This window comes from Acinonyx jubatus, chromosome E1 (assembly GCF_027475565.1).
Source record: "Acinonyx jubatus isolate Ajub_Pintada_27869175 chromosome E1, VMU_Ajub_asm_v1.0, whole genome shotgun sequence".
NCBI lineage: Eukaryota > Metazoa > Chordata > Mammalia > Carnivora > Felidae > Acinonyx > Acinonyx jubatus.
In genome coordinates, this window is record NC_069397.1 from 34,365,646 (window position 1) to 34,385,106 (window position 19,461).

A 19,461-nucleotide genomic window follows, 5' to 3' on the forward strand; every position below is an offset into this window, starting at 1 on the left:
AACAGTTCTGTGGAGTAGAATGGGTGTGTGACCCGGAAGGAAGGTGGGCCTGGGGCGGAAGGAGTGCTCGTGGATGCTCTGCCCTCCCCAGTCCTGTCCCATTCCCCAGCCTCAACCTTCCTACCCAGAACCCCTCTGGAGAGTCTGGAGTTTTAAAATGAGACGAGGGAATTGGTGAGGAGACAGGAAGAACACCCCCCTCCCATTTCCTCTGAGGACCAAAAGGGAGACTTCTCCCGAAGGTAAGAGACACAGGCAAACTTGGGGCACTGGGACAGTGGCAAGGAAAACTCCAGAAATTCCCGGTGCCCCCTCCCCTCCAGACACACACACTCAGACACACACACACAGTGATGCAGTCACACACTCACACTCACTTCTGGAAGCCATTAGGGCTCCTGCCTTTCGGGCCTCCCCCTTCTCCTTCCCCTACTCCTGGCAGACTCCCTTCTCCCCCTCTGGCCCCCCTCCCACTCCCCCTCTCGGCATCCCAAATGCCAGCCTGTGATTTCCAAATGAGAAAAAGCTGTGCTGGGCTCTGAGCTTGGAGAAACTCCTACACAAACTTCCAGATGTGACACAACAGCCGGAGAGGGAATGCTCAGGATCTCCTTTCCGGGAGGGGCGCCACACTCCCTCACACTTCAAGAAACACACACTGGAAAGTCCAACACGCTCCCCTATAACTGGGGAGGAGGGGGCCCTTCTGATGTGAGTACCCCTGGTCTTCCCAGCACGTGCACTTCTGAGCCTCTCTTCCTTTTGCTGCCCTCCCCTCCCCCCAACACACACACACACACACACACACACACACACACACACCTTCCTACCTGGGTCTAAATCTCCTCTCTAGGAAACCTGGTGTCCTCAAGAGGCTCAAAAAGGAGGGGCTGAGAAGAATGCCAACAAAAGTGGAACTGGCTTCAGATAGTGGGGGAGGTGCCCCTATGTCCCTCAGACTCAGAGGTGCAGAGGACCTTGTGGAGTCAGGCGGAGGTGCACTGACACCAAAAAGAGAGAAGGGAAAGCCTGAGGTCCAGGAGTCAGCTCAGAGCCCACCGCCCCCACCCCCCCGGCCATGAAAAGACAGGCTTCCCTTGACACTCAGGTGTGATGGGATTGGTGGGGCACGGCTTAGGCAGTTCCCTTGCCAAGACACTGTTCTCTCAGCCCATCCTCAGCCAACCCAGGCTTAGCGACTTGTCTAGACCCAGTGATGCCAATGCCCCACACCCCAGACTCCCACCACCCCAGGCGTAGGCCTGCTTTTCCATCCCCAAGACGAGCCCTGGGGTCCCACCTCTCTTCCCTCCTTCCAGCCCTCTCCACTTGCTCCCTCCCGGAGCCCCTCAAGGAAGGAATCTGCACCCAGACCATCCACTAGCACCTAGAGGTAGGGCAGGTGGGGAGATGCTGGCCCAGAGGTCTGGATGTTTTAGAGGAAGAGGGGAGACAAGGTCTCACTATCTCCCCTGGACCCCCAGGAGAAGGGAATGGTGCTTTCACTCCCCATTCTGGAGAGGGCAGGTGGTGAGGGGTCGAGAGGAAGGATGTGCTGAGCTCATCCTCTCAGAGACATTTGTTCCCCAGGTCCCTCTCTGCCATGGAGAAAGGGGCCTCGGGGGTAGGGGAGGAGTCAGAGCTCTCTGAGACCTCCTACCTCTCTCTTTGGCAGCTCAGAGAAAAAAGAAGAAGGGGCAAGCAATGGAGAGAGGCTGTCACGAGGGGGGCTTCCTAAAGACCCGCGGGGTGTAGAGGATGGGGGTTGGGGGGGGGACCCAAGCTCACATCCCTGCTTTGCGCACTAGAGGCAGCCGAACTGCAGAATGAGGCGGCACCAGGCTCCCCCCCCCCCCCACACACACACACCTTCCCCAAAGCAGAGTCCCGGTTGGGCTCTCAGGGGTTACAAGGGAAAACTGAGGTCCCCCACCCTGGTGCAAAAGAGCCTCTGAGCCGGGAGGAAGGAGTCAGGAGAAGCTGTCAAGACCTGGGATGGCAGCACACCCCCCCCCTCCCCTTTCCTTCCGGCAGTGACGGGACCCACCCGGAGCCTGGAACCCGGCAGTAGTCAAGCAGCGCTTTGTGCTAGGAGCTGAGGAGAAGAGGCCAGGGGGGCAGGGGGGTTGGGGTCTCCCATGCCACCCCAGACCAGGCAGAGAACAGGGGGCAGTGCTAAGTCTATCTCCCTGAAATGTGGGGATTGCATTCCACACACCCAGCCAAGGAGCAGACCCTCCGGGGTGCTGGACCCGAGTCTTCCTTAGCCGACCGGCTCACAGGCTCGCGGTTTCCCTAATACTTTCTTGGAGGGCTGCGGTCTCCCATACCTGCTCTGCCCTCAGGCGGGAGCACTCTGTGTTTGTGAAAGGGTAACTTGGACCCGTTCAATCCCATCCCCCGCTTGCCAAAGCACTGGCCACAGTCTTTCCCTCTACAAGAAAAAATCTAGCACAAAACTCCCCAACCCACCCTTAAGCACCCCGCACTGAATAAAGAATTGGGGAGAAAGGAGGCACTCCGGGCACTGGGCTCCAGCTGAAAGGGTCTCTACTCCGGCTCTGGGGGCAGACAGCTTCCCCTTCACCACATCTTGTTCTCATTCTGCGCCCCTGACATCAGCCGCCGCCGGAATCTCCTTGTTGTGCCTCCAACCCGCGGGTGGGGGTGGGGGAGTTAGGACCCGGTCCCCGCCCCCCCCCCCAACATCTCCCTCTGGGTCAGTAAAAACCTCAGCCTCAAGGACCGGGTTGGGGGTGGGGATCAGACCCTAGAATCCACCTCAAACTTTGAAGCCGGTGGAGGGGGGGGGGCGGGCAGGAGGGAAACCCAGGAGATTGCAGTCCCCCTCCCCCGTCCCCGCAGCTTCCTCCCCACCCCACCCCCCAAAGTCGGAAACCAAACCCAGCTCGCTAACGGGCGGCGGGCGGAGTAGAGCTCCCAGGCTCCCGAAGCTTCCCACATCTGGAGGATGACGACCCTCCCCTGCCCACATCTGGAGAGCATCCAGCTACAAACCGGCGGGGCACGTCTCCTCTCTTTTCCTGGCCTGGATCCCAACCCCCCAAGGAGGACTGAGGTGTGTGTACCGAGGTGGGGCTCGTCTGGGGTATCAGCCAAACCTGCTCGCGGCTCCGCTCCCACTCTGAAGCCCCCTCCCTCCCTGAGCAGCGCCCCCCCCCCCCACTCTCGTCTGCCCACCTTCCAGGCTCACTTCTCCGACTCACCTGGCTTTCGGTCCCCTCCGGCGGCTCGGCCCGCCCCCCTGCGGACCCCCCAACCCGGCCGTCGTGCCCTGGAGGATATGGGTTACAGACCGTGCGGAGACACCAGCTCCGCGGGCGGCTGTCCTGGCTCAAGTAGAAGAAAACCACCGGGGCCAGCGCCGGGTACGGCAGCCCCTCCGCCTCGGAGTCCGCGCTGCCCGGGTCCTTTTCCGTCGACCCCGGCCCCGGCCGGCCCCCGGGCCCCGACAGGTCGTTGAGCCGCATGAAGCTCCGGGGCTGTCCTGACTCCTCGGTGCCCGCTCCATCCTCCTCCTCGTCCATCCTCTGGCCAGCCGGGGCCCCGGGCGGTCTCGAGAGGGGCGAGCGGCGCCCCTCAGAGGAGGTGTCCTCACGCAACCGGGGGGCCCCGGCGGGGGCGCATGTGGGGGGCTCTAGGGCGCAGGCTGAGCCCCCGGGAGGGCCAGTTCAGCCCAGCTCCCCCTGCCCGCAGGGGCATGCTGCCCGCGGGGCGCCGGGTCGCAGGGAAGCCCCGCCCGGCGCGAGTCCCGCTTCCCCAGGGCTCCTGGGGCCCCCCGGGCCAGCCGGCCGGCTCCCCCTCACTTTGTTCCGGCTTCTTCGCTTCGCGCCCAGGCTCCAGTCGCCCGATTCGGCGCTACCTTCGGCGAAGCGGCCGGGAGAGGGGGAGAGAGAAGGGGGTCGGAGAACAGGGGGTACGGGGGAGGGGCGCCCCCTCTTCCTGCGGCGCAGCTGGAGCAGGATCTAAGGGGTCAGCATCGTCCCGGCTCCGCGCCAGCGGCGGCGGGGGGAGGGGAAGTGGGATCTCTTTGGGGGTGGGTTTGAAGGGGGTGGGGGGCGGCTCCTTCCTCCGCCCCGCGGCGGGCTCCCGGTCCGGGAGGGGCGGGGAGACGGTGGGGGGCCGTCCCGGGCGGGGGTGGAGGCGGAGATGCCGCCGCCGCAGCCGCCGCGGTGGCTGCCGCTGCCGTAGCTGTCGCCGGCGCCACTGCCTCCTCCTCCGGCCGAGACGCGGAGCGAGCGAGCGAAAGCGGCCGCGAGGAGCCCGGCGCACACCACAGCTGGATCCCTCACTCCAACTTCAAGCCTCGGCCCCGCCTCTCCCCAGCCAGCCTCGCAGCCAATCGCTGCGCGCCGCCGGCCCCGAGCCCTGCGCCCATTGGCGGGCCGCCGTGGCAGTGCGGGCGGGGGCGCCGGGGGAGAGAACCACAGCTGGAATCCGGTTCCCACCCTGAAGCCCAGGACCGCCCCTCTCCCCTCCCCTTGCCCCTGGGTCCGCTCCCGAAGGCCAGAGCCAATTAGACGGCTACCCAGACCGAACCCATTTTCCTATTGGCCGCTGGGGTCTCTGGGACTCCCCTGGAGGGAGCCCCGGGGAATCAGAGTATTCGGCTCCGGGTCCCGGGATAGCGCTGCGGGCCCCGGGGCATCCTTTGTCCAAGACCCCTGAATTGGACCGCAGCCGGAGGGCGGGGCCCAGCTCTGGGCGGACCTGGGCAGAAGAGAGGCTGGCGGCCGGGGCTGTGGGTGGTGACCAGGGTCCCCAGAGCGAAACCCTGGGTGTCCACCGGATTAATCGCCTACCCTGGAGTCGAGCCCGGGAGCGCGACTGAAGAAGGGGAGGAGCAAAGTAGGATGTCCCGGGGGTAGGGGCTTCAGGCTTGGAGAAACAGGCGGAGCCTAGGAAAGTCCGGGGCAAGCAAGGTCTGGGCGTGGTTTCCACCAACCTCCTTATGTAGACCCCTCTCCCAGGTCCACTTCTGCGACGTTGACCCTGACCTTCTAACGCTAAGCCGCCGACCCTGACCTCAGGTCAACACTCCTGAGCTTCCTCCTCTCTGCCCCTAGGGATCCTTTGGAGGCCGTGGATCTCTCGCAGGGGCTTCGAGCTCGAACACGTGGCCCCAAACAGGTCAAGCCAGTCCCAGAGTCCAGGTCCCCAAGATCAGCTGAGGAGCAGAGAGAAGCTCCCTCGAAGGGACCCGCGGGGGCCTCGGGTGTGTAGGAGGCAGTGGAAGCACGGAGCTGGGCTTTGCTGGCTCTTGGCCTGCAAGGTCTTACCAACCTCCCACCCCGTGTCTCAGTTTTTCCCTCTCGAGTTCCAGTACGGCTGGGAAGGCAGCCGCAGGACAGGAGCTTCTCGTAGCTGCTCTCGCACACCTCTGCTACCGGGGGAGCGGGTCCTCGAGTGTCTGCAGCTCTCCACTCGCGCACACGCTCGTGTGCCCCGGGAACCTCGCCCCGCCCCACCTTCGCGAGTCCCCGGGCTCAGTCAGCTCCTGCTCCCTCTCACCGCCAGCGCCGCCCCAAAAGGCTGTAGGTGCCCGGGTGCAGAGCGCCGCGGGAGCGCTGGGCGCTGGAGCGAGGTGGGGCGGAGAGGGCGTCGAGCATTAGACGTCCGGAAAGCACTTCCCCACCTCTGGGAAGGTGGATACGGCGGCGGGACCAAGAAGGTCAGTCAGTGCTGGGTCCCGAGACTTCGGGGCGCTGACGCCACTGCGGAGAGGCAGAGGCGTGGACCGGATGATCTCCCATCCCCGCCCCCCTCCCCCCCCCCCCCCGAGCCACCCGAGCAGCCCCCGCGTGCCTCCGGCCGCCCGGGGTGGGTGTCTCAGCCCCCTCGAGGGCGGGCTGCAGCGAGTGCAGTGGGGAGGCGCCGAGGGGTTGCAGCCTCTCGGGTTGCCCTTTCGCCAAATCCGGGCACCGAGTTGTGTAAATGAGGCCGAGCTCATTTGCATTGCATGCTAATGAGCAGATCCCTTAAGTGCCTTTCCCTCCTGGCGGGAGTCTGCTCTCATTCCGCGTGTGCCGCGCCAGGCTTGAACTCTCAGCGGTCTTCTGGGAGAGGGGCCTATTTATGGTTCACTTCACGTGTCTGACACCTTCATCCCTCCCGCAGGTCCGCAGTCTGCCTGGTCGGCCTGCCCTTCCCCCACAGCGTCAAGAAGCCCCAGGGCTGGCACCAGGACGTAGGGACTTTAATCATCCCCTCTTTGCAGAGGGTACAATGAGCCCAGAGAGGCTTGCCCAGCCCAATGGTCAAATTTCCTGGTGGTCAGCAGGTCCCACACCTCCATTCATCATCCAGGCCACCCCTGTCTCTGGGCTGAGCTCTATTCTAGAGCATACCCAGGAAGATGGCAGGGTGTGGGGCAGACACATTTACCTCTCTGGCCTTGGGACCTGGGGTGACCTGCCCCCTAAAGCATCCTGATCCCTGGGTGGGGGCACCAGGGGACCCCGCCTCAGATGCTCTCTTAGCCTGAGTGGGTAGGGGGAGAAGGGAGGCAAGACCTACAGAGAAGGCAAAAAAAAAGGGTGAAACCCTCTTTAACTCCTACCTTCCAAGTCTCAGCTCCACCATCACCTCCTCAGAATGGCCTTTTCAGCAAGTATTGTAGTGCTTACTAAGTGTCAAGGTGCTGAGGACACAGTGCAGAGCTAGACAAGAATCTGGAGCCTCAAAGGCTTCACCCAGACTCGGATTATAGGTTTACGTTTGTAGTAATGAAACCCCTCTCTAGGCTCTATGTTCCCTCGGGCAAGACTTTATGTCCATTTTGCTCACCAGAGCCTGGTCCCATGTTTGGCACATAGTAGGTACTTAATAAATCTTTATTAGATGAATAACCTTAGGCAGGGAGGAGAATGAGAGGGACAAGAAATTCCTTTCCTTGGGCCTCAGTTTCCTAACAAAGAAGTTAGGCCTAAGTGTGTCTAAGATGTCCTCTGGGTTTGAGGGAGAGCCTTCACACCTGCTCTGCCAGCCCCGCCAGCCCCCTCCAACCGTCTCCCCCTTACACCTCCTTCACAGCCTGGCTGGCTCCCTCAGGAACTGAGATAATCTTCCCATCTCTGACATGCTCTGCTCAGCGATGACACATCATTCCATGTAGTCACCTCACAGCCTTGGCAGTTGGGTGGAGGTCGTCCCATTTTTTGGATAAGAAAACTGAGGCTTGGGGAGATGACATTATTTCAGTGACTTCTCAAACTGGGAGGTCCTGTCTCCAATGGCACTGGCCCACAGCTCCTCCAGAACAGCCCCTGCTGGCTGAGCGAGGAGCGGACGCATGAGGGGCCAGCTAGGCTGCAGACTTTAAAAATCCCGTATCTGAGCAAGACTTACGTTCAGCTTTGTCCTAGTCAGAAAACGCTAGCTCTCCCAGGAGCCCTAACCCTTTAAGGCCCTAACTCCTTCCTTTGAACCTGTTACAGGATCCCTTTCTCAAGCACATGCCTGGTATCAGGGGAAGGGAACTGAGGACACACAGAGCAGAGTGAAGGCTGGTAGGAAACACCAAATGCACCTCCTTTCACAACTGTGCCTGCACCTCCTGGAGGAAGAGGAAGGTTCAGCAGTTTTTACTGTACCCTGAAGGCCCCAGAAAGAACCAGATGTGATGAGTGGTCGCAGGTCCATCTGTTACCCTCCCTGGGCCTTGAATATCTAACCATCGAAGGCCAAAGGTACCTGCCTCACTGCCTCATTCGTATGGGTCAATGAGACGGACGCAGAGGGTTTTGCAAACTGCCCAGACTTTCCAGAGCCAGGGCTGGGGCTGCCAAAAAGGCCACCTGTGCTTCACCACACTCCATCCTCCCTCCTCACTGCCCAACCACCCCCCCCCCCCAGACCCGGCTCCACTGGCCCAGTCCTCAGACTTCCTGGCCAACACTGAGCAGGCTTTAGCCAGAAAAGGGCCAGCTGACCTTGTTGGCCAGAGCCCTAATCCCCTCCAGATGGGCCAAGGTGGCTTGCACCACCAAAAGCTGCCCAGCCAAAGCTGACCCTGGTCCCACTGAGCATGTGTGGCTGTGTGTGACCATGTGCAGACCTTGCAGTGACAGTCCGATCTCCCACTCCTCCCCACTGCTGACATCCGCACAAACAGTGGCCCCACTCCAGTCTCGCCTCCAACAGCCTCTTCTGGCTGTCTGTACTGGGTGGCTCTGGGGCTGCGACAGTGCCCAGGCTCAGCAGACCCCTGAAGGGTGTGGGGAGGGAGAAGCTCCTCCCACCCCCGCCTGTCAGCCTCATCCCGCTGCACCTGCCCTTCCCAAAGCATGCTTCCCAGTACCTTCCCCGCGGCGGAAGCTAGATGGGGTTTCTGGGGTCTGTGAAGATGTAGAAGCCAAGGACAGGACTTGTGATCATCTCCCAACACAGAAAGGACAGGAGGAGGCCACAGAAAAGTACCAGCTTTCCCTGCAGCAGGAAGGAACCCGATTTGGAGAATGACTTCCAACCCAATGGATGTTCCAAATGAAGGAGAACTCTCCCCAGACTGGTTTGTGTGAAAGCAGGGGCAGGGACAGTATGACCTCCTGCAGGGAGGCCTCCATCCTGGTAAGGCTGGGGGCTGGGTGGACACCCCCAAAATGACCATCCCTGGTTCTTAGCTCCCATGATGTGCCAGAGAATATGCAAATGTTACCCTTCCTTGAAAAATAAACGCTCATGTGAAGCATCCTCTACCACTGCCCCAGCTTAAAACAGGAGACAATGGGAAGAGGAGAGCAGGCCCCTTTCTTAACCCCACTGAGGGCAAGGACTAGCCTTTCCCCTCCAGGACAAGTCCACACCCCAACCCCACCCCTGGTGATCATCACAGGCCCCCTGCCCTCAGTTTCATTCAAGCTGCAATGACCATGGACGGGGCGGCGTCAGCCTGGTGACCTCTAGAGGTGAAGAAGGAATTCGAGAAGGCAAAGGGGTCAGCCGGAGGCCCCTCTCTCCCAAGCAAGGCTGAGGCCCTGAGATTACCGCAGGATGCCGTTAGGTTTATTCCAGGGTGAGTGGGGGCCCATGGCGGGCCAGTGAGGATGTCCGAGGGCATCCGGTGACAGGGTGCCCGGGGATGGCCGCAGGGTGTGCAGGGCCCTGCCAGGCCTGAGTCTCTGATCAGCTGGGAAGCTCTGCCCCAGCCCAAGGAGGGCGAGGCAGTCACTGATGTAGCAGTTTTCGTAACTCACAGGGCTCCGTGATGGGCATTGAGCAGGCTTGATTCTCACACACGTAGGCCGTGGCCCGGTCTTCTAGCCGTTGCAGGGTACTCAGGAAGGGCAGCTGACGGGACAGGAAGCTGGAGGGGTCCCCGTTGGCCAAGATCAGCACCTGTGATAGCAGCAGAGTAGACGGTCACCCAGGGGGGCGCTGGGACACTGGCAGGGCCCACTGGTGGGCTTCCTCTCCCAGGCCTACAGAAGAGGGGATCATTGGAGAGCCGCATGGGGGTGGCAGACAAGGGAGCTGGAGGGTGGGGCCGGGCTCACAGTCTCGAACCTTGTTAGGAATGTAGATGGAGTGGACACACTGCAACAGAGCCTTGGTGTCCTTGGCCTGGGGGTCTCCACAGATCACGATCTGGCCGGAACAGAAAGGCAACTCCAGGGTCAGGTGCAGGGAGCTGGATCCACACCTACCACGGTTTCCCCATCCTCCCTCCACCCCACACTACATCCCTGGGAAGGAAGGAATGGGGACTCAGCTCAGCATCCTCCAGACCCGCTGCTGGGAGGCTGCCTCAGGGAGTCACTGCTGGGCATGTGGGAACACGTACGTACACACATGAGCGCGCACACACACACACACACACACACACAGGCAGAGATATACAGGCAAACGTGCAAATATAAGCCGGCAGACCTGAACCCGGGGCATACACGTGCAGACAGGCAAACATTTACTGGTGAACGCTCAGTGTTCAGAGCCCCTGCTTCTTGCCCTCCCTACTCTGAGAGACCCAGTAACAGGCAGGCACAGAGGCGCTCCCTTGCCAGAGGCCTGGCTCCTCAGATGCACACTCGCTCAGATACCTCCGCTGCCTAAAGCAGCTCGTATAGATATGCCCCTGGAGACACCTGCACATGTACTCATAGATGGCCGCACGCTCACAGACCTGAGCTCTGGGGGGACAGCTCCAGGAGCCCCACCCCATGCCCCTGTCCCCCACGGCAGCCCCAGATGCCCCCCCACTCAGGGTCCCAACGCAAACGCCCTTGCCCCCCACACACACACACCTGCTTGAGGGTCTGCTGATGGGCTGAGAGGGCGCGGACCATCTCGGGCAAGGCCACAGGCACACGGCGCAGGCGCTCAGAGAAGGCGGTCAACAGGCTCACACACTTGTCCATCCAGTCTTTGTGGCCCGTAAAGCCATGCAGCCGAAGCAGGTTGTGGGCCGAGACGGAGTTGGCACTGGGCTCCGCGCCATCCTGGTCTGCAGGGGGCAGTGGGGGGTGGCGGCGGTGAGGGAAGGTCACTGGGTCCCGAGACTGTGGCCAGAGTGGCGGGGGACAGGGACGGGATGCAGAAGAGTCTACCCAACCCAGCCCCCACCCCCACCCCCCGAGCTGTTCAAGCCAGAGTGCTGTCACCCTTGCCTCTCCCTCCCTCTCTCTCACTCACTCCCCACTTCTAATTCCCACCCCCCCACCCACCCAAGTTCACCGGGCCTGCAGCCGGAGTAGACCTGAATCCTATCATTTCTCCCCATCTCATACTTCCGGCTCGTCCGAAGCCTTTGCCAGCCCCTGTGGGACTGAATCCTGCTGACAGGTTTCCTACCTGGTCACCCTGTTTCCCCTGCCCCCTTCTGAAGGTCCCTCCTCCATTTTCAGTCAGAATGACGTTCCTAGACCTAACCGGAGCCGATCACGACCCACTTAAAGCCCTCCAGAGACGTCCACTACTCGTCACGCCTGTAAGACCTTGCAGGGACCCAGCTTTGCCCACGTGGGCACACCCCGCCTCCGCCTCGACCCTCCTGGCCTCCCATAGCCCTTGGCTCAACGACACCTGTTCCAGGTTTGATCTGACCTCCCCGGAGCTGAGTCAGGCCCCACCGCTGTTCTCTCCCCAGGTCCCTTTGGGGACTAACGTTGACGTCAGCTGACATTGACGGAGGACCTACAATCTGCCAGACGTGCACTAGACCCTGGGCATGTAGCGACAAAAGGCAAGGCCTTGCTCTCAGGACACTTACACTTGGGTCGGGTGGGGGAGAGAGCAGACCGTTAACAGACATGTCCGGTGACGGAGAGCGCTCCTGAAGAGGAAGGGGCCAGGCACCTACTCCTTTATGGCACTCTCATTGCAACCACCCATCTGCATGTACACTTTCGTGTTATTATTACTGTTGACTAGTTGTTTCCCCGGGGCCACGCTCTTGTACTTCGTGAGGGTAGGGACCGAGCGGGCCTCGTGTGATATATGAATCCCAAGCACGGCAGTCATTGCTGCCAAGCGTGTTCGCATAATGGCCAAATTCATCTCTTTCGCCACCCCGCGAGTACCAATGTTGGCTGTTTCACATATCGAGAAACCAACGCTCTGGAATTTAATGAGACCAACCCAAAGTCAGTTAGCGGTGGAACCCACGCAGGCTCCTTATGACCACACTGCGCTGATGCCTCCCACAGGGAGAGCCAAGCCCTTACCGGGTCCAGACCAGCTCCAAGCCCACCACTGACCGTCTTTCAGACGCAGGGGCAGACCAGCCCCCAGCTCAGCCTCGCTGCAGAAGTAGCCGCCACCTTGGGAGTCCCAGAAGAGCCTGTCCTGGGCATCTTGCAGCCTCAGAGCCCACTCGAGCCACGAGCTCTCCTGCGAGGCCTCGTACAGGTCCAGTAGGCCCCGCACTACGAAGGCATAGTCCTCCAGGAAGCCCCAGCAGGGCGGGTTGCTGGGTGGGGGGGACAGACATTAGGGAAGAGGCTACAGGCAGGCCCAGGGAGAGAGAGGCTTTCCCAGAGGAGGCCCTTTGCCGCATCCTTTCGCTTAACCCTCAGAATCTACCTCTTTGTTGGGTACCATTAGCCCATTTTCTGGATGAGTAACTGGGCCCGGGGAAGCTCAGAGCTCACGGCGAGCAGATGGCAGAGTCGGGGTTGGGGCCTAACAGGAGGTAGGGGAGAGGGGCAGAGACAGGCCTGGGGTGCCCAGGGAGACAAGCCTTCCCAGGCTGCCCGGCCCCCGACCTGTGCTCCACGGTTCCCCCGGAGCCTGCATAGCATGTCCGCATGAGGCGGCCGCTGGCCACGTCAAACATATGCCGCTTCAGGAACTTGGCACCATTGGTGGCATAGTTGATCAGCCTCTCCAGGCCCAGGACAGCCCCAGTCACAGCGAACCCAGACACCATCAGTCCTGGAGGGAGGAAACACTGGTGGCTGTGAGAAGCTGGGGGGGCGCCTTCCAGGTATGCCCACCCTGACCCCCCCGAGCCCTGGCCTCTCTGGAGCAATGGGGTGAATGGGTAAGCGCTCCCGGCCCCTGTGTGTGACGTCGGGTGGGTCACTTAAGCTCTCCAAGCCTCAGTTCACTCATTTGTAAACTGAGGATCAGAAACAGGATACAGGGAGACCTGATTTCTAGCAGGTGCCTGGCACACAGAAGGGGCCCTCGTAGAGGGTAAATCTGTAAATGGGACCCGGCCTCAGGCACGGCCGCCCCACCGTTCCAGGAAGCCAGCATCTTGCTGTCCAGGTGCGGCCTCGGCCGATGTTTCCGGGCCTGGAAGAGCTTCTCCAGCCCCGTATTGAGCAAGGTCCGCACGGCCTCCACGTCCAGGCCGAAGCGGGCAGCGGTCAGTTCCAGCGAATAGCGGACAGTCAGCACATTCCGGCCGTGCAGCTCCCCCTTGGGGTCCTGAGGAAAACGGCCCCTGTGAGAGGGAGTCCCCCTCACCCGCCTGGCTTCAGGACCCCTTCCCCATCCTCAAGCGTCCTCACCTGACTGGGGCTGATGTTGCCCGCCTCCGTGAGCCCGTAATGCTTCATGAGGAGCTGGCCCGAGGTCAGGGGCTCCGTGGCACCCGGCACAGGCTCAGAAAGTAGCTGCTGGACCTCTTTGACCGTCCACACGTAGAAGGCACCCTCTTTGGGCTGCATGCCCCGCTCTGGGGGCGAGTCTGCGTCCTCTGCGCTGCAGAAGCCTCCAGACTGTGGGGAGAGAAGATTTGGCTGGCCCCGGCCTTCAGGGCAACGGGGGGCCCCCAAGCCCTCCCGCAGCCAGGCCCGCCTGCCTCAGTGGACACACACCCGATGACTCAGGTTCCGAGCCACGTACTGCAGGATGCCTCTGGCAACATCGGAGTAGAACTCGTCACCAGAGATCTGAGTGGGGAGGAAGCAGACTGTAAACAGAGTACCAGGCCACCGCCTGCCTGGGTACAGAGGGGACAGCCAACATCATCCCAAGAGGGCCCGGGAGGGAGCCTGGGCACAGGGGAGGGAATTAAGAATGAAGTTGAGGCGGAGCCACAAGTCCCCAAGAAAGCCCTTGACTAAGAGGGGCAGCCGGGGGTAGGTCGACAGGCTAGGTGTCTTTGCTCTGGGCTGGGTTCAGGGGTCACCTGGAAGGCCTGTGAATAGGCCACTGCGAGCTGCGCCTGGTCGTACAGCATCTTCTCGAAGTGGGGGATGTGCCACTGGCGGTCCGTGGAGTAGCGGTGGAAGCCCTGTGCCAGGCAGGACACGGGGCTGGTGGCCAAGCCCAGCCTCTGCCTCCACCCCCCTGCCCCCTCCCGGGAATGCCTAATCCCCCTCACCTGTCCCACGTGGTCTCGGATGCCCCCGTTAGCCATCATCTTCAGGGTGTGCAAGGCCATCTGCTGGGCCCGAGAGCCATCCTGGGTGAGTCGATGGCTGAGCCAGTAGGAGAACAGGAAGCTCAGGATCACTGTGGGCACCAAGTGCACTTGGGTGAGAGAATGGGGGACGCAGAGGGCAGAGATCGGGCCAGGCAGGGGTTGGGAGTGCACTCAACAGGCCGTCTCCCTGGACAGACTGCAGGTTAGGGAGTCAGCGATCAGCACAGACGACCGAAGATCATTACCCAGGCCAGCGTCCCGGCGTTGCTGCGGAGACCAGAAGTTAGGTCTACGCTAGGTAGCTAGTGCCAGGCTGGGGTAAGGAGGTCACTGGCCAGTCAGGAGAGCAGGAGGCTAGTGACCAAGCCAGAGGTCAGAAGCTGTTGACCAGGACAGGGATCAGAAAGCTGGGATGGGGATGGGGCAGGCATGAAGGGGACACTGACCCGGCGTGGGGAACTTGGGGGCCTCGGCGAAGCCCCCGTACTCCTCGTCATAGCCCTCGTCCAGCTGCTGGAAGCAGCGGCTGTTCATGGTGGCACCGGAGGGTGGAAGCTGGCGGTCACCCATGCTGATCTCTGAGCGGGCCAGTAGGGCTGCGGTGACACGTTGGCTGTTCTCTAGCAGGGTGTTCTTGTTCTGTTTCCACTGTGGGAGGCAGGGGCAGACCTGGAGGTCAGCATGCGGTGGGGGCGGGGGGGCTCTTGTTTCCTTGTCCTTGCCCCCAGTCCTCACCCTTCTCCCCTCCCCAGGGGGCATATACCCACCTGCTCCCGTATCCTCAGCAACACCGTGCGGAAGCCAACTCGGGTCAAGCCATCCTCAAGGGGAAAGTAGGTGCCCCCCACAAAGGGCTGGAGGTTGGGAGTCAACCACACGTTCATGGGCCAGCCCCCACCACTGCTGGTGGCCTAGCAGAGAGAGGGCGGGGGTGAGGGGAGTGGCCCCCCCCATGCGGGGACCAACCCCCCCCCCCCCCCACCGCCCGATACGTGGACACACTACTCACTTGTACGAAGGTCATATACACCTTGTCCACATCTGGCCGCTCCTCCCGGTCCACTTTCACGCTGACAAAGTCCTCACTGAGCAGGCGACCGATCTCCTCATTCTGGAAGGACTCTTCCTCCATCATGTGGCACCAGTGGCAGGTGGAGTACCCCACTGGAACGGGAACATGGTGGGCCGGGCGGGGGGCATCCAGTGACTGGCTAGAGATTTCCTGGGAGGCCGAAGGCCCAGAGGACCCTTCTGCCCCTGCCCCCATCCACTACTGCTCCCTTCCTCCCATCCCAGGGAAGGTGGCTGTGTTACCTGAAAGGAAAATTGGCTTGTTTTCTTTCCTGGCCTTGTCGAAGGCTTCCTGTCCCCAGGGGTACCTAGGGCGGGCAGGGCTGGGCATCACTCACTGGCCCCCGGGTGTGGGGGAGGAGGTGTAGGAGGGGCCAAGGGCCCAGCTGCCCCAGGGCAAGGACATCAGGGCTACTCACCAGTCCACAGGGTTGTAGGCATGCTGCAGGAGGTACGGTGACTTCTCATTGATCAGGCGGTTGGGGACCTTCTGGGGTGTGGATGGGGAGCAGTTGGTCCGGCTTCCCTTCCCTCCAGCGGGCATGGGCCCTGAACTGCTGACCGTCACACTTCGGTCCTTGTCCCGGGAGGAGCTACCCCTGGCACGGGCAGGCAGGTGCAGTGAGGGCTTTCCAGCCCACTCCCTCCTAGGCTTTCCCCAGAGCTCCGCTCCGCTCCACTCCACCCTGCCCTCTGGCACCTCCCCCCGGAACCCCCTGCTCCCAGCCCAACCCACCTTTCTGAACCACGGGGGAGACCGTGGCCTTTGTGCTCCCCCTTGTGTCTTGGGGGGGGTGAAGAAAGGTGGCTCATTGGGGGCTCCCTGCCAGGTTAGTCTCCCCCAACCTCTCGGACCTGGCGGTGGGAAGGCTGATGACTGTGAAGTCAGGGTGAGTCACAATGGACAGAATGGTCCTTCGGCCTCCATTCTTTCCCCCTAACAGGGCCTCTCCCCAGGGAGGCTGCGCTGGAGGGGTCTCTCTGGCAGGCCTGGGTTGGTGGTCTGGGCAGGAGGCTGCAAGCTCTTGGTGGCTGGACAGGGCAATAATCGGATCTGGGACCAGACCGAGTGAGGGACAACGAGGGGAAAATTGACACAGAGGACCGTCTCACTCAACATCCGTGCCCTGGGCACTTCCATGAGGCCAGACCCCCAGGACCCCTAGGAAGTCATTAACTGGCTCAGATCTCATAGGGCTCAGCTTGGGAGCCTGGTGCCCGGGCGCGGGGGGCGAGGGGGGGGGGCAGACCTAAATGACAGGCTCCTGAAGCCACGAGGACTGTGATCAGCCCAGGGTGCTGCCGCATAAGGATCCTCGGCCCAGCATTGGGGTTCAAGGAAGGCTTCCTGGAGGGGGTGTCTGAAGAGACCCAAGGGAGCTAGCCCTGCAGCTGGAAGGGACTGAAAGGAGTAGAGGGAAGGAGGTCGTTACTGCCCGGACCAGGTCGCGAGCGCAGACTTGGTGCGGCGGAGTTCCGGAGGAGGCAGTAGGGGTGGCGGGGCTGGGACTAGGGAACCAGCGCGGTGACAGCCGGCCCGGGGCCCCTCGGGCGCAGCGCTCGCCGCAGCCGCCCGCTCACCCGCCCGTACCTGGGGCTCGCGGCGAGGCCCGCCCGGGCGCAGGGCAGCAGGAGGCCGCGGCCCAGCCAGGTCCGAGCGCCCAGCATGGCTGCTGGCGGCCGAGGCCGGGACGCTGCGCACCGGGAGGAAGGGCGGCAGGCTGCGAGGGGGCGGGCCCCGGCACCCACCCGAGCCGCAGGCGGGTCTTCGCCGTGACTCCCGGCCGCGTGGCCGGTCTCCGCGCGCCGCCCGGTGGCCGAACTTGGGATTGCAGACCGGACCGCCCGGGCTTGGGAGGACCGAAGTCTGTGTGCAAAACTGGGCCGACTCAGCGAGGCCTAAGCCAGCGGCCGGCGGGAGAATAAGCCCCCTGAGGAGAACATGGGCGGTTATGAGGATGCCAGGGCCTCGGGTCATTTTGTCGAACTTCGCTCCTTTTACAAATGAGAAATGAGGCGCCAGCAGAAGGCATGGCTTGTCCAGACCTGCCTGGCCAGTGAGCTTTGGCTCTGCCCCTCCCTCTCCAGAGCCTGCCCAAATCCCACCCACTCCAAGAAGCCTTCCCTGAATAACGACGACGAGCCAACTTTGTGTCCCATCATGTACTTTTACACTTGTCTCATTCGCTACATTTTGCCAATATTTATTGAGTGCCTGCTGCCTGCCAGGCACCCTGCTTAGGTACCACGGTGGGTGGAGAGAGACCAGGCTCCTGCCCTTGTGTTGCTCACAGTCTGTTGAAGGAGACGGAAGCTAATCTGACAGCCATACACACGAATGTACAACCACCCACTGTAAGAAGGGCCCTGACTAACAAGGAGCCTGGCCTGGTGGGAGGGGCTTCCCTGAGGAAATCACATCTGTGTAGCAGCCGTGGAGGAACAAGAAGGTGGGGTGTGGAGAGGGCGTGGGGGGAGTGCTGGGGAAGCAGGAGGAACATGTGCAAAGGCCCTGTGGCATAGTGGTGAGTCAGAGTTGAGGAACTACGGAAGGCCAGCATGGCTGCCGGGCAAGCATCCAGGTCTTGGAGGGACTCCGGAAGTCTGCGTAGCAATTCTGGTTGCTGATGAAAGAAGAAAGATGTTGAAGGGCTTTGGTCAGGGGAGTGATCCTGCACTTTGGAAAGGTCCCTCTGGCTTCCTAGTGGAGAATGGACTGGAAAGGGGCAGGAGCAGAAGGAGGATTGGTTGGGAGGCCGTAGCAGGACCCAGGGGAGATGGCGGAGGTCTGCAGCAGGTGGAGGCAGAGGTAGTGAGAAGGGTCTTGAGGCCTGTAGAGGAGGAAACATCCTAAAACTTGGCAGTGAGGGAGGGGGAGGCATCAAGAGTGGTTTGCAGAGGGGGGATTATGCTGGACGGTGAGGCCATTTGCTGAGGAGGGGGCACTGAGAGGCTCACGTGGGGGTTCGTGACGTCACTTTTGGACATGTTCGCTTGAGGTGCCCTTGGGACGCGTGTGTGGAGACAGCACGGCTCTGGGACGCAGAGGAGAGGTTGGTGGGAGGGATCAGGGTGTTCATTGTGGAGACAGTGCAGGCATGGAAGGGAATCATCTGGGGAGCAGCAAGAGAGAAGCAGGCTCAGGCCCGGGCTCAGGGAACTCAGGAGTGCCCCTGTGAAAGAGAAGCACTAGAAGGTCAAGGGAACCCCAGGAGAGGTGGTGTCCCAAAGGCAAAGGGACGGAGAGTTGCAAGGAGGGAGGACCTTCATGGTCGGACTCTGGAAAAGCCAACCAAGATGGGACTGAAAAAAGCCTACTGGTTTCAGCATCATGGCGGCCATTGGGTGGGCTTAGCATACAGTGTTCCAGTGAGGCGGGGCTGACGGCAGAAGCCGACTGAAGTGGGTTAGGAGGACAGGAAAGAAGGGACATGGGGGGCACCTGGGTGGCTCAGTCAGTGGGGCTTCCGACTTTGGCTCAGGTCATGGTCTCAGGGTTCCTGAGTTCAAGCCCCACATTGGCTTGCTGCTGTCACCACAGAGCCTGGATCCTCTGTACCCCTCCCCCTTTCTCAGCTAGTGCTCTCTCTCTCTCAAAATATAAACATTTAAAAAAAGAAAGGAGACATAGGGAGGTAGTATGGGTGTTTGATATGAAGGGAAAGATGGAAAGACTTTCAAGATGGATGAGGCAGATTATGACAAATATCAAGGGACAGGCTTTGGTTGAGAGAAGGCGATTGATGACATTGAAGGTGGGGTCATGGCAGAGAGGTTGGCAAGCCGGAGGGTATGGTGGATGCCAAGGAATGAGATTAAGATCAGAGAACAGGAAGCCTGCCTTGAGTGGGGAGGAATTTGGGGTGATGACAAGCCCAAAAATGTGACCATGGGTGAGAGGTCAAGGCCATCCTCCTGAATAATAGAGTCACGCGGGGTTAAGCAAGATCTGGATGAGAAGACTGTGAGCCAAGCCTGAAGCCTGGTGAGAATGGGGTGGGGCACAGACCCAGGCAACGAGGAGGCACAGCAGCCCAGTGGCTTGAGCCTCTAAGAAGGAAGGCTCTCATTGGAGGAAAACGGTCCAGAAATAGCTACACGGAACAAAACTACCAATCTCTTCTTGGTGGCGGTCAAGCAGGACCCCTTGGGAGTCCTGAGGAAAGTCAAGTCCACGGGGAGAGTCAGTTTAGAAGAAGAGGAGGGCGCAGGTAGGGAAGGGGTGACAGGTGGGACAGTGGCCAAGAACGATGGAGACCTCCCAGGTGTAGGTGCACATGCCAGAAGACAGATGGGGGCTGGACTCGGCACTGCCGGGCAAGACCAGGAATGAGGGGTATGATGGGCTCACTGCTCAGGGTTAGTCTCTGAAGGGGGTAGGCCCCGGGCCAAACGGACACTGACCCGGGAGGAGCCGCCGAGCAAACCTCATAAGGAAGGAATTCTTGTTCCCGTCTGACAAGTAAGGAAACGGAGGCACAGAGTCATAGAGAGGTTAAGTAATTTACTCAAGGTCAGGGAGCATAACCACTTATTACTAAGTGATTACTATTATT

At 61.1% G+C, this 19,461-nt stretch overlaps 2 protein-coding genes across 28 annotated transcripts in view; both read right to left on the reverse strand.

The window, feature by feature from the left end:
• CACNA1G (calcium voltage-gated channel subunit alpha1 G) overlaps positions 1–4,314 on the reverse strand; it is a 61,932-nt gene extending 57,618 nt beyond the window's left edge. For 14 of the 24 annotated variants that reach the window (XM_027034080.2, XM_027034091.2, XM_027034092.2 and 11 more), the window contains exon 1: positions 3,307–4,310. In XM_027034080.2, coding sequence (XP_026889881.2) covers positions 3,307–3,548 — 242 coding nt within the window. In that variant the 5' untranslated portion in view covers positions 3,549–4,310. Of the gene's footprint in view, positions 1–3,306 lie in introns of all 24 variants that reach the window. The other 10 variants (XM_027034101.2, XM_027034102.2, XM_027034098.2 and 7 more) reach the window with 2 other exon arrangements.
• Positions 4,315–9,002: 4,688 nt separating this feature from the next.
• Positions 9,003–16,638, reverse strand: SPATA20 (spermatogenesis associated 20). 4 transcript variants are annotated; one of them, XM_053211556.1, is made up of 17 exons: positions 16,497–16,636; positions 16,156–16,307; positions 15,325–15,504; positions 15,149–15,213; positions 14,844–14,998; positions 14,602–14,688; positions 14,281–14,482; positions 13,793–13,923; positions 13,598–13,702; positions 13,284–13,358; positions 12,975–13,184; positions 12,699–12,891; positions 12,222–12,390; positions 11,715–11,926; positions 10,263–10,462; positions 9,526–9,606; positions 9,003–9,357 (listed from the first exon to the last, which is right to left on the reverse strand). In XM_053211556.1, exons 3-17 carry the CDS (start codon positions 15,447–15,449, stop codon positions 9,187–9,189), a joined length of 2,181 nt encoding a protein of 726 aa, XP_053067531.1. In that variant the 5' UTR covers positions 15,450–15,504; positions 16,156–16,307; positions 16,497–16,636; the 3' UTR covers positions 9,003–9,186. The 4 variants fall into 4 exon arrangements, with proteins under 4 accessions (XP_053067531.1, XP_053067530.1, XP_026889910.2 ...); XM_053211555.1 differs by having other exon boundaries at positions 14,602–14,745; positions 16,497–16,635; XM_027034109.2 differs by lacking the exon at positions 16,156–16,307 and having other exon boundaries at positions 14,602–14,745; positions 16,497–16,638.
• Positions 16,639–19,461: the final 2,823 nt, after the last annotated feature.

Coding starts and splice junctions, on each gene's coding strand:
- SPATA20 (XM_027034109.2), bottom strand. CDS start 16,573: ATGCTGGGCGCTCGGACCTGGCTGGGCCGCGGCCTCCTGCTGCCCTGC. Junction 13,185..13,283: donor CTCGGAACCTGAGTCATCGG/GTGTGTGTCCAC, acceptor CTCTCCCCACAG/TCTGGAGGCTTCTGCAGCGC. Junction 9,358..9,525: donor CCATCTACATTCCTAACAAG/GTTCGAGACTGT, acceptor CTGCTATCACAG/GTGCTGATCTTGGCCAACGG.